Source organism: Larus michahellis, chromosome 8 (assembly GCF_964199755.1).
Source record: "Larus michahellis chromosome 8, bLarMic1.1, whole genome shotgun sequence".
NCBI classification, from domain to species: domain Eukaryota; kingdom Metazoa; phylum Chordata; class Aves; order Charadriiformes; family Laridae; genus Larus; species Larus michahellis.
The window spans coordinates 26,527,316-26,541,090 of record NC_133903.1 but is presented as its reverse complement, the minus strand read 5'-3'; the positions used below and the strand labels follow the sequence as shown (position 1 = coordinate 26,541,090).

Below are 13,775 nucleotides of genomic sequence, written 5' to 3'. Positions count from 1 at the left end.
TCTCAATAAAAAGGCTTAGCCACAAGAAAACGGAAAAATTACCTAAGTGACAAGTTCTCACTGCTAAAGCAGAAAGCCTGGTTTTTCACCAACGGATCAAGATTAACACACCGCTGCACCACTTCCTTAAGCCCAGAGCCTGCAGGAAACTTCCTAGATATAAATTAGCAATGATAGCTCAACTCGGCGTGTGCACGTCCATCTAGAACAGCGACTACCCTGCCTCTACACACGCAGCGAAAACAGTCCCAAGTCAGGTAAAAACAGACAAGATTTCTTTCAGCAAGGAAGGCTGCCACCCTCAAGAGCTACCAGTCACAGGACTCAGCAGGCTCTGGAGGTCAATCAAATGTTTTAGATCACCATCAGGTCTACAGACATCGCAAACTCTGTTCAAGGAGGGTGGGATGGCTCCATGCGCAAGCAAAGTGATCCACAGTCAAATTCTCCCAACGTACTTGTAGCTTCTCAGACTGGAGCCAGAAAACACTCTTAAAGGAACTGTTGCAGCCCTACCCTTCCCTTTACAATTTCCTCCTTCAGCCTGGCAGTTAATAATCTTCACTTGGGAGTTTCTACAGCATGACTCGTCTGCTAGCTCCCATAGCTTTCCAAGTTCAGTAGATGTTGAGAGTTGGCCTGTGCAAGCAGCTATATGAGCACACTCCCTCCAAAATAGCAGTTATATCTAGGTAATTACATGCTGAAATTATACGTGTAGAAAAATCTTAATTTTCAGTGCTGTTTTGTAAAATATTTGTTTCTCCTACGAGACCAGCTTTTGCAACTTTACAATGGAAAGTTGCATTTACCCTCCTGGAGGGTGTGCAGAGAGCGTAACAAGAGTGCCTGTACAATCCTGAGCCTATAGGGATGTACCAGGAAGGCATCATCCTAACACCCATGTGCCAAGCACGTTAGTGGTGAGCAAGCATTTGGCCTCTCCAGATTCTATCAGCCCATATAACACACTGTAAAACCTCTAAAAAAATTAATTTATAGATGTACATATACAAACATATGCAGTATGTTCAGCTCAAATTCCCCTTTGCACCCCTTCTCCAAGAAAAACATGACTTGGAAGAACCTGGGAGCTGTAAAGTGAAGAGTCCGGATACGTGCAAGGAAAGGACAACTCGGTTTCATTTAATAAACTAAAGGCTCTCTAATGACAATCAAATTCCAGGCATTCATGTACAAACATACACGTGCAGAAGCGCTGCTCAAGACTGCTTTGTACTAAACGAAGTTCAGCCTCACATATTCAAAACGCATGGCAGAAGTCCATGTTCTCTGTTTCATACAAGCTTCTACTCTTATTTTCAATAATAAAATATAGAACAAGATGCCATTCTGGCCCCCAGCAGTGAAAAGGAAAAAAAGTGGCAGATTCATAAATATACAAGTGAGAAACCCATGTACTTTTTGCCAAGTCCCCATGAAACATGCACTTGAACAAAAACGGGTAGAAGCTGATAGTCAGTGCAAGTATCAACACCTTACTTTAATATACTTTGATATCATACTTTAACTCAGAGTCGGCATGCTTGTAAGAAACGGGTAGTTGATTTTCTTGAGTTTGTTAATTGATCTCTTTTTCTAATGACTACACTCTTATTTCTAACAGCGGATTGCCCTGGAGAACACGATCAAAGCCATGAACATCAAGGAGGAGGAACAGGCTTTTACCACCTCACCTTAAAAATTCACAAACTGTAGAACACTCCAAACAAGGATCATCTAAGCATTCACATGGTAAACAAAGTGTTCGCATTATGTTTTCTTCCAAATGCGTAGATCTTGTATCTAGAAAGGGACAGCCAAACTAACTTGGTTGTTTTGAGATAAAAACCACATACCAGTTTTCCTGACTTGCCTCCAAAAATCCAGGTTCAATATTCCTCAAACCATAACCCTAAAGTAGAAGCAATTCATAGCAAGGTGCATGTAACAGGACTATGGATTATACAGAGACCTATAAAAAAGCTGATACAAGCTTTTATCAGTGCAAGCTCTTCTCATGTAGTAAGAGGTAATACAAAAAAAAAACAAAGAAACCCAAACCTGTGAAGGACCTGTAACAGTTACAAACGAAAACTCAAATATCTACCACACAGAACTCTATTTAAACTAAGAAGTGTTCTCTACCTTTTTGGAGCAAAAAACCCATATAAGTTAATGACATACAATTCGCTTGGAAAACCTGCATGATCCAGTTTAAACCCTGAAACATTAAGGGATTTGGACTTCCCAAAGGTCTTCTGTTCTTTGTTTTCTATCAAGTCAAAGGGGTGAAGAAAAATTCCTGTCCAGCTACCTCATAACATTTTTTTGCCTGATTCTTAGTGAAACAAGGTTTATGCAACTTCATTATCCATTCATTAGTTCTTCCCTATTAACTCCTGAACCCTTTGTTTGATTTCAAACATTTCACAGAGGGACAGAAGTCTCAAAGATAATTAAGTTCTGATCACTGTTCCCTATCTTGAAAACAGAGATACTAAAACTACAAGAGAAAGTGAGAAAGGTAAGACAGATGATTGGAGATATGAAATGGTTCCTATTTCAGAAGCAATTAATAGACTAGGTTTTAAAGCAAATCACTGGAGATTCCGTGGTGTTTGGGGGAATTATCAAAAGCGCTTTCTTTCTTGTGCACCTCCCAACACCTCTATTGTCAGTGCTGTTCCAGGCAGGTCCTGGGCTCAATTAACTTGTGATCTGCTTCATTATGACCAAGTGCGTTCCCAAAAGTTTACCCTCTCTGCTGGGGAAGAACACAGGTATTCTGCCTAGCAGCAACAATCCTTAAATCTCAGCTCATCCAGGGTTCATGCATACGGATCCTTTCCCAGTAGAAGTCCAGCATTTCAAAGGAGTGGGAGCAGAAGGGGAAGAACCACCTCACCGAAGAAATAACACTAATTTTAGATAAAGTCAACGTCCCTTATTTCTGTTCCTCACAGCACTGTTGGCTGTTTTCAGTTGAAGATCTGTGGAAAAAAAAAATGAAGGACAGCAATCTACCAGTACTTGTGGAGAAGCGGTTATAGGCATCAGCTGTACTTCATGGGTCACTCTTCTTAGATAAGAACTATGCCACGCTGATGTAACTACTACTATGGATGCCAGCTTAAAGGTAAGGTAGAGAGACTGTGTACAAATAAGACTTGAAAAGAGAGTTTGTGAGAATCCTGGAAATAAAATTAAGCTTCCAAAGTACTACCCTGAGGGCAAAGAAGCAATTCTGCTGCTAGAAATCAATTATATGGCACTACAAGGAAACCCATTTCAATTAATCCATTCCCAATATCCCAGCTATAACTGGGGCACATCTGCATGTGGCACTGACCCTTTAGGTTCACCAAGTCAGCTCCCTGCAGCTTCCTGCAGGACAACAATACACTAAAATATTCCCGGAGAACCACTGTTTTACTGTCTGCTTTACATGAGGTATCGAAGTGTGATTCAAAGTCCTCCAGACACAAAGCCTGTTCTGCATTACCTCTTCTGCCACTTCAGTTCCCAGGGATGTAGCTATATAAACATTTTCTGCAGTAGCAAAGTTGTGAGCCTACGTAATTTCAGCTGTGCCAGTAAAACTCTTTGTGGGGCGACACCATGAACCAGCTCACGGAAATAGTCCAGGCTTAAAAAAATAAAAACCTTTCCCCAAAGGTGGGTTGGAAGGGAAGACCAGCATGGTCTAATTTACAGAAGAGCCAGAGAAATGCTTGAGCAGATGGAGAAACTAGTAAGACAATTCCTTAAATCATGGGGGAGTATTTTGGAGGGGGCGGGGGGCATGGGAGAGGAGCATCCTTTAAACTAGACCCTAAAAGTGTTCTTTAGCAGCCAAGAAAACAGTCTGTTCCATTGCAACTCTCATCGGAAAGGACAGATAAGAAAAACATTGTTTTCCAAAAGATATTTAGGCAGCACAGAAGATGACAAGACATCAGCTTCATGTTCCCTGCAAGCATCTCAAGAGTTGCAAAACAAGAACCTCTGAAGTACTGAGACACCAAGTTTGGTATCACCCTCAAGAAACAAACAAACAAAAAAAAAAAAAAACAAACAAAAAAAACCCCAAAAAAGTCAGGGTTTTGTTTTGGTTTAAGAGCAATGCTTGACTTGGGTTAGTCAACCTGAATTACCGGCTTAGGCCATGGTACAACAGTGTATTAAGTCCAGAAGTAAGAGTTTCAATGACAGATCAAAAACATCATGGCCTCACAATGTAAAACACGGATCCAGTATAAACTCCTGCCATAGTTTCACAGATGTTTCTTCAAACAAGAGTGCCAGTGAAGCTGATTCATCCCCCCGCCCTCTCATACTCATACTACCCCCTCAAGTTGCGACAGCTTCTCCGTGGATGAGAGGAGGCAGGCACGCATGCTGTAAACCTGATTAGGAACTCACCTGAGTCAAAAAAAAAAAAAAAAGCAACAACCTGTTTCCCAATCAAACCAATTCCCTGATCCGCTTTGCTGCACAGCCACACCAAGCTGTGTAAGCCCTGCTAAGGAAGAAACGTCAGGACAGGAACAAGTGTCTACGAGCAGGCGTTGCTTAAATTGACAGCACTGCCAAAAGAAACGTCCACAGAAACTGCCACACTCGGCTGGTTCAAATTTGCTCAGATGTTGACAACTAGACTCTGTAAGGACAAGCTCTGCGCTAAATCGGGAATCATCTGCTCGCAGCACACTATCTTTGTGCTTGGTCAAGTATCGTCTGTCCTCCTACATCTTGCATAAAAGCATAAAGACCCCAAATTAACCAGAGCGTTTCATGTGCAATTTAACAGAAACATTACCATGGGCCACATCTGACACAGATCACGATTGGTGATCTGGCAATGCACAGAACCCAAGCTGTGAAATCCCAGGCACCACGAAGACTAAACAGCTTGTGAGCAACACACATGCAGAAGACTGGAGCAACCTAAAATTTTTCTTTCGCTTGCAAACTCACTTTAAAGCTGCCAACTAACTTCTTCACTTTACTGCATTGATCAATGTCAAGTAAAAATTATCTCAGGAACACTCCTCCTTCGTACAGACGATCCAACCAAAGAGCTGGAAAAGAAGACCATGTGCATGGTTCCTTCTGGGCTGGGCTACACAGCCTGAAAGCTTCACGGGTATTTCACAGGTCCTTCCCCTAAAAGTGATTCATCTGCCTCCTCACTTACTTCAGCAAGCAGAAACCGAGGTTTAGTTAAGAGCGATATACCAAAACCAGAGAGATGTTTAATTCTGCAGGAGACCATGAAGAAAACCTCATTCTTCAAGACTTAAGCCTTCCCTTAATGGCTTAAGGGGATAACAAATTGAGGAAGTCTTCACGTTTCTCACAAGACACATTACTTCAATCCCACAGGCAATGGAGATGTACGTAAAGGGCAAGTCCCCACACTGGCAGTAAACCCATCACCCAAGAGACAGATCAGGAGAGCTTTGCTGGAGGGGTCTCCTGTGTTCAGTCAGGCCTAGGTCTCATCCAACCACCACAGCTTGTAAGTAAATACAAACATTTGTCATGGAGGTCAAGCTGAAATTTCAAGGGTTTTTTTGTGAAACAAATGAGTAGATCAGAAGTATGCAGGCTATTGTCTTTATGGGCTGAATTCTTCGCTGAGATAAGAATGGTTTCCATGCATCTTGAGGCATCAAACAGTGCTTAATCCACTAAGAATCTTTCGAAAAAGACTGGTGTGCAAGAAGTGCAGCAGCAGCATGGGGGAGAAGCAGCTTCCAAAAAGAACACTTTCTTCCTTAAATTCATCTTAGGCTTTATTGTATATTTAAAGAAAATTTGTGAAGTATATGAATGTAAAAGGGTTCCCAGACATATTTAAAGCTTTAATTTTGTTATGTTTGAATATCCAGCACCAACTCTGAGGACCTCACGATGTATTAACAGCTGTGTCCCGTATCCTACTGGACATGAGAAACTTGCCATCTTGCAATGGAGAATAAATTAAATTATTCATCTAAGAACCAGGGTTCAACCCCCTTTGAGCTGTGGCATAACTAAGTTCCTTTTAAAAGAAGGTTGTGTCTTTTTTAATGTGAAAAATTCCTCAATGTGTTTCCCTACTGAAATGCTTTCTTACGCATTAAATAATTACAGCAGAAACTCATTAGTTCTTGTTAACAACAGACAGTCCAACAGACCAAATTTGGTTTTACAAGTGAAGACAAGGGGAGGAATCATACCAGACTTTAAAAAACACTCTGAAGCACGACCTCTTTGTATATTAGATCTACAGCAGTAAGTTTTGAGATACTAAAGACCTAGAACTGTAATATCTGAACAAGAGCATCTTTCCCAGCAGTTCCAGTTAGCTAAACCTCATGCGAAATTCACGCAAAGCAGCTGAAGAGCTTGGTCAGTCACCTGTTTGGGGATTTAAAAAATAATGAACTTGCAAAGCAGTAAGATACAGTGTAAAAACTCGTTACTTGGTGGCAGAAGTAACACTGACTTAACAGATTACTTCTTGCCAGAAGATGTGCAGAACTACAAGTAGGTGACCTGCAACAGTTCATACCCACGCTTCCGAGCGACCCCAAACTGCTCAGGAATAGCTTACAAATTGAAGTAAAAACAGTAACAGGTAACAGCAACCACTGTGTTCTCTTCTTGTCATACTGTGCAGAGATTAAGTACTCTTTATTTATGTAGAGTTAAGATGTTTAAACATCAGAAGTTACAGAATCACAGAATGGTTTGGGTTGGAAGGGACCATAAAGATCACCCAGTTCCAACCCCCTGCCCTGGGCAGGGACACCTCCCACCAGACCAGGCTGCTCAAAGCCCCATCCAGCCTGGTCTTGAAAAACAACAACTAGATCCATGTGAAAGGAAAATCTCTTACATTCACCCAAAATCTCACTAGTAAAACAAAAGGAGACGCTTAAAGAGTTTCAAAGTCCCTTTTCCACAATTTCTTACCAAGTGGCTTTTATTCACCATCACTGGAAGGCAAAACACACAAACAAGACCAATGGTGGCTCCGACGGCCACCAAGGAGTAAAACCAACCCGCTGCTGCAGGCAGGCAGTGTCCCCCCGCCCCACCCCTCCCAGCAGGCTGACCTGGCACAGCCTCCCACGCACCACTGCGGGAGCTGCCTAAATTCACCAAACCCAGCAGAAAATTCTCTAACGGGCCAGGAACACCCATCTGGCCAAAGAGGCAGCCAAGAAAAACGAGAAGAGGCAATAGGTGAGCATCACCCTGCCAGGGACAAGGAGGGGAGAAGCCCCAGGTTTCACCCCCTTTAGCGTAAGTAAGCTTAGGGCTTTCACTCCATTTTGCCACCTTGCAAATGGATATTAGAAATCCGCGGAGAGCGCATTGACACAATTGTTACATGTCTAGCCCCAAACACACCTAAACTGGCTGACAACACACTCCCCACCGTGCAACGCTTCCCAGTTAAAGGCTAATGAACACTGAAGCAGTCTGATACGGGGGAGTGAGGGAAGGAAAGGAAAACTGTAAAACACAAGAAGATAAATTTGTATAACTAGAAACAATGAGAGGAAAAGAGGAAGAAACGCACTGCCTGGCTGTTGCCGAAACATGATAAGCTAGTAGCTGTCCTACATTTATTAGGGACAAAGACCGCAGAAACGTATTAGTAAGTTGCAAGAATAAACTCATTTTTATTATCTTTACTGGTTATTTAAAAACACCCCTCTCTCCACTAAACCCACTGTCAGCTCAAGTTACTTTCAAACACTCCACTTCAGCTAAAAGTTAATAACAAAAAAAACCCAAACAAACCAAATCCCAAACAAAAAAAAAACATGCTAAACCCTCTTGCAACCCAAAATATATACACACTGATAACAAAGCAAGGGGACAGGAGAGGGTTTACACATGCCCCTGCAGTAAAATTATCTGAATTACACAGTCCAGATCTGGACTCAATGACATGTTTCTGTGCAAGCTTCCTTAATAGCTCTGTACCTTGGATCTTTACCGGGAAAAGCACAGAAAATGATTATTGACATCATTATGATGTCAAGAGGGCCAATGCACCCATCTGTTCGCAGCTCTCTGGCAGCAGTACGGATGTCGGGAGTCGTACACCGCCAGGAGAGTCTGGATTCCAAACAGGGGTATGTAATGGGATGGGGGCAGGTCAAACCGTGGTCCCCAGCCACGCATTAATAACACCCTATAATAACAGAGATGATGTCATGCTGCCATTCTTAAAAACTTTGGGGGTGGCTATGCTGAAATGAGAAGTATGACTGCAGCACAGACAGGCACACCAATACCAGGTCTAATCCAGAGAGCAGGAGTTAACACCACCAACTAAGTTGTGGAGCTTCAGTCTCCAGCACATTGGAATAAAGCTGCTGGGAATCTTAGGCGCCCATGCCAGGTGCTGTGGGGTCAAAATTTCCCTTACTTTAAACACATTAGATGCGGCTAGCACATATGTGCTTGAGTGACCTGTGATCATACCTTCCAATGCCATTAGAACACATGTTAAATGTACCATAGACTCGAAAACGATGACAATTTTGTAGCCTAGCTCACTCCCAAACAAGAGGGTAACTCTTCCAAGTCAGGAACATATAAAAGGCTTTTCATCTAAAAGCATAAACTGACATTTGTCTCAGCAAAAGTGTTGGCTTCAGTACTTCTTCCTCCATCCTTCCTCTCCTTTCTTTCCCCATCCCCTTGTTCCCAGCCCTCCCACTGAGCCCATTCAGCTGTTCACACAGTCCCACGGTGAACCAGATCGGGTAGCTGATGAAGATTAAAAATAATCCAGGAAAAAACAAAGAGTGAGGAGGAGGGAAGGTGGAAAATTTAAGTTCCTTAAATCAGTGCAAGATGGAAATGCAAAAAAATCATCGTTCACTGCATCCAGGGAATACCACAGGGGCATAAAACTGCAGTGGGGCTCAATCAATTACCACCACTAAAGAAATACTTGTCGTACTACAATTAAACTCTCCCGGAGAAGGTGGAGACAGAATAGCTGTTGGAAAGTCTCTTGATACCGAGATGACCTGTTCTCTTCCAAGCAGCTGACACAGCACGCTCCTGAAAGCGGAGCCTGGCACTGGCTAGAACAATGAACATCTCTCTCCCACATGCATTTTTTCATCAGAGGCCCCAAATTCCAGCTCAGAGGTCCCAAGCTTCTCAGATCTGGTGTTTATCCAACATTCCCATACGGTCTGTGATTGTGCAGACTGCCTGTCCGCTCCATGAAGCGGCAGGCCAGCCCACCATGACTCCTTCCAAGCAAAAGCTGCCCACTCTCATTGTGCTGCCACTTATTTCATGGCTGTACGGCAGCTGTTAAGAAAACATTCACTTCACTGGAGGCAGGCGATTCCAGGATTTCCTTCTGGACAGCGAGCGAGATCCCATATTTCATTTTGGAATCTGATACCTTGGCATCTTCCCGACACATTTAAAAATTTTCACATCCCCTGAGAACTGTGCTAGCTTCTGAGGGTCCCATTTGTATTGGCAACCAACCGCCCTCCAGTAGAAACTTGGCAGAAAGCAGGAAAACCAGTTGCTTTTTCTAAGCAATTCAAAACCACCAGTCAACTTACCCCCAGAGTCTTACAACCATTCAAGCGGCAGCTTCTGGCCCCCTCAGCACGCTCACTGTGTGACACAACACCGAGGAGAAGACCTGCATGCCACTATCGGCCCCCATAGCACAGGCTCCTCAGCGCCTCTATAAAGGAACTACTATACGTCAACATTAAAAGAGAGCAAGACGCTTCATGTCCTCTGAAAGCGCTGTCAACCATGCATTTAAAAATGAGTCTTGATCAGAGAAGTGCAGTCCACCTACTGGTTTTCTGAAACCAAAAATTCATGGTGTTTCATGATTAGGCCAAAAGTGATCACCACCCTTTCTGAGTCAATGTATACTTCTAGGAGCGCTACATATCTATAGCGAACAAGCTGCTTTTGGTAGCTGTTAGGTCTGGAGTTCATACAACACAATTCGGGAGCCACAAGAATAATAACAGATTATCTGCTGAATGTTTGTCTTCCAGTGGGAAGTATATGAAATGACTATGCACAAATCCCATTCAGGATTTAATCCTGCCCTGAAGTTCACACTCAACTTCAGCGCACAAAGCCATTAATGGGAGACACCAGCGCCAGAGGTCAGAAACAATTCAATAATACAAACTCCTCCGGCTCAGGCTGAACAGAGTGCTCAACACAGAAACAGCTGCATCCATCCATATGTTGATCTTGGTACTATGTCAAATCAAGACTTCATCCGTATGTACAATAAGGGAGCACCGTAACCTTGGCTATCAGCCAACTGCCTTGCCCTCTGCCTGGAAAGGTTATGGAGCAAATCCTGAACACCGTTTCCAACTACAGGAAAGACAACAAGGTGACCAAGATCAGTCGAAATGGATATATCAAAGGCAAATCATGCCTGACTAACCTGACTTCCCTCTGGGATGAAAAGACTGTCTCTGTGGCTGAGGGAAGAGCAGGAGGTGTTACATACCTTGACTTCATGTCAAAGGTCATGCTAGTCTCCCATGGCATCCTTCGAACCAAAGTGCTGAGGTGTGGCCTGGGTAACCGGACAATAAAGGTGGGAGAAATCTAGCTGGAACGCCAGGCTGAAAGGATTGTGATCAGCAGTTACAACCTTCATCCAGCTGCTGGTTACTAATGGCATCCCTCGAGGACCAACACTGGGGCCAGCCCTGCTTAGAAGATTTTTAATGACCTGGATAGCGACTAGAGTACATGCTCTAAAATTTGGGAAAAGTGTACCACATGCTGGAGGGCAGGGCTGCTATTGAGAGGGACTTTCAACAAGCTGGAAAATGGGTTGACAAGAACCTCAGGAAGTTCAACTACGGCTAGAGCAAAGCCTTACATCTGGTGTGGGATAACTCCTTGCAGTGGTCCAGGCTGTTGGCACAGCATCTCTGCAGGAAGGCACCTGGTAAAACAACAAATTGCTCAGGAGCCAGCAGCGCACCCTTGCAGCAAAGGCAGCCACCATTGCCATGTGAGCAGGGGTGCAGCCAGCAGGGTGAGGGGACAGATCCTGCTCCTCTGCTAAGCACTTGTGAGACGTGGGTCCAACTTGGCTCCCCAGCTCAAGGGTGGTGACATACCAAGGTGCTGGAGCATGGGACGTGCAAAGAAAGGCTGAGAGAGGCAGGTTGGGTCAGCCCAGGAAGGAGAAGGCTCAGTCAGGGGAGATATTACTGCTGTCGACAACAACTGAGCAGGGGGTGTAGAGCAGATGGGGACAGGCTCTTCTCAGAGATGTGCAAGGATAGGACGAACGACAAGGGACATCAGCTGGAACATGATAAAATCCAACCAAGCACATAGAAACAAATATTTACTGTAAGTGTGGTCAAACACTGCATGGGGCCTAAAGGGTTGCATCGCCATCCTTAAAGATACTCAAAAACAGGCTGGACACAACCCTGAGTTCCCTGCTCCAACAGGACAGCTTCTAGCAGGAGGATGGCCTAGAGATCTCCAGCAGTTCCTTCCCACCACCCGTGGGGTGTGCAGCACAGATTTTGTCATACGAGATACTAGAGACGACATTCCACACAAGACTGGAGCCTATAACAATAAATACCAAACAATAATTTCCAGGAAACAATTCCCTTCGTAACTCACACCAGGAACCGAGCTGTAAATTTCCACAACTCATCTTGCCCCTCATCTTTCTGCTCTCAGCATCTCCAAACCGACATAATGCAACATGCACCCTATCAGCTTGTAGCAACCCAAGAAACAAAGCTGGGACAGCCAAGAACCGCACAGTTTATCCCTCTGTGAAACCAAGTGCAACCAGGAAAAAAAAGTATTAACGTGACAAAAGAAGTGGCATTTTTTCAGAGCACAAAGTAAGGGTAGGCCAGAAAAGCGGAAAGAACAGAAAGTAGCTGTGGATGGAGAGCAGCCAGACAGGATGGCTTAGCCACCTTCGCTGTATTTTTTCCCGTGTTTACTTTACGCCGGTTTTACAGAACTCCACAAGAAATGGGGTATTTTGAAAAGGAGGGAACCCCGCAAAAATATCTTCCTGCACATCCTATAGTCCTGGGGAGAAGGAAGCTCCACAGAACAGCTTTTATGAAGGAAAATGGCCGAGCACAAATCCATGCCAGACCACCCTCGGTTTATATTCCATAAAACGCAATCCCAAACCCTGTTGCCTCTCCTTTCTCTTCACGTGAGTCAAAACAAAGGACAATCAGACAGGAGCGCAACCCTCAATAGAAGACTAATGGGAAGCCATACAACAAAACAGCAAGGGTGGAAAGGGAGGCCAAGATCTGCAGGACGTGCCTCGCCACCAGTCCCCCGCTCTACCAGCGGCCTCTGCCTATCTTTGTGCTCCTTTTTTATCTCAGCAACTCCTCCTTGGTCCCCACCCCGACCACCTCGCATGACCCCCGTCCCAGCAGCCACTCACCCTTCCCTCCACCCCGGACCCCATCCCGACCGCGCTTCCCCGCGGCCTCTCCGCTCCCACTTTCCCAGCCCCACTAACCCACCTCACCCTGCCCGTGCCCCGGCCCTGACCGAGCCCCCCGAGCACCCCCAGCCCCGCACCTCACATCCCCCACCTCCCTCCAGCCCCATATGGCCCCACACCAGGCCGTCCTCCGCTCACCCAAGCCCTCCCCACATCCCCCATATCCCACCGCCCCGTCCGGCCCCGCAGCCCCCTCAAGGGCTCCCTCACAGCAGCCCTTCACCCCGTTTAACCCCACGCCAGGCCTCCCCCTCACCCCGCAGCTCACCAGGCCCCTGCCCCGCTCCCGCCCCGGCCTCCGGTTGCCCCTCCGGAGCACCCCCCTCCTCACAGGCCCGGCGCCCCGCCAGCCTCCCCTCCCGGGCTGCCCCCCCGGACCCTCGCCCGCCCCAAGCGCTGCTTGAACCCCGACCCCTCGCCCGCCCCGGCCTCCCGCCGCCCCGCTGGGCCGCCGCCCCGCCCCGGGCCTGCCCCGCCGCCGCGGCCCGCCGGGCCCCCGAGGCGCCGCTCACACGCGGGAGGCAGTGAGGGGAGGGAGGCGCGGCGGGGCCGGGCCGGGCCGGGCCGCGGCGGGGCCGTGGGGGCTCTTACCTCCGACCCGGTACATGTTGGCAGCCATGCCCGGGACGGGGCCGGGTGCGGGGCGCGGGCCGCTCCCGCCGCCGCCTCCAGGTGCCGGATCCGCTGGAAAATGGAGGCTGGAGCGACCGGGCGGGGGAGGGGAGCGGGGGAATTAAAGGGGCCGCGCCGGCTGGCGCCCGCCCGACCGACAGGGAGGGAAGGAGAGAGGGAGGGAAGGAGGGAGAGAGGCGGAGGGCGGGGCGGCGGCGGGCCGGGGGCGGCGGGCCCGGGCGGAGAGGGGCCCGGCGGCAGCGGCGGGGAGGGAGGGGGAAGGAGCCGGCCCCGCCGCCCAGCCCGCAGCGTGTGAGGGCGGCGCTCGGCGGCCTGCGCCCGGCGGGAGGGGAACGGGCCTGGCGGCGGGCAGCGCCTCGCCCCGCTCCTCACACACACACACGGCCTGTCCTCACACCCGCACACCGCCTGTCCTCTCACACACACACACCCCCCACACACACCGCCTGTCCTCACACAGCCCTCCTGGCACAGCTCGTCCGTCGCCACACAGGCTCAGCCCTCCTCACGGCCCTCCTCACACACACACACGGACGGACGGCCTGTCCTCACGTACAGCCCGCCGCCACCTGTGCTTCCACACAGCCCTCCTCGC

General features: G+C 47.3%; 1 protein-coding gene across 3 annotated transcripts in view; it reads right to left on the bottom strand.

Moving 5' to 3' along the window:
• MTA1 (metastasis associated 1) overlaps positions 1-13,334 on the bottom strand; it is an 88,315-nt gene extending 74,981 nt beyond the window's left edge. For all 3 annotated transcript variants that reach the window (XM_074597101.1, XM_074597102.1, XM_074597103.1), the window contains exon 1: positions 13,139-13,334. In XM_074597101.1, the coding sequence (XP_074453202.1) occupies positions 13,139-13,166 (28 nt within the window). In that variant the 5' untranslated portion in view covers positions 13,167-13,334. The remainder of the gene's footprint in view (positions 1-13,138) is intronic.
• Positions 13,335-13,775: the final 441 nt, after the last annotated feature.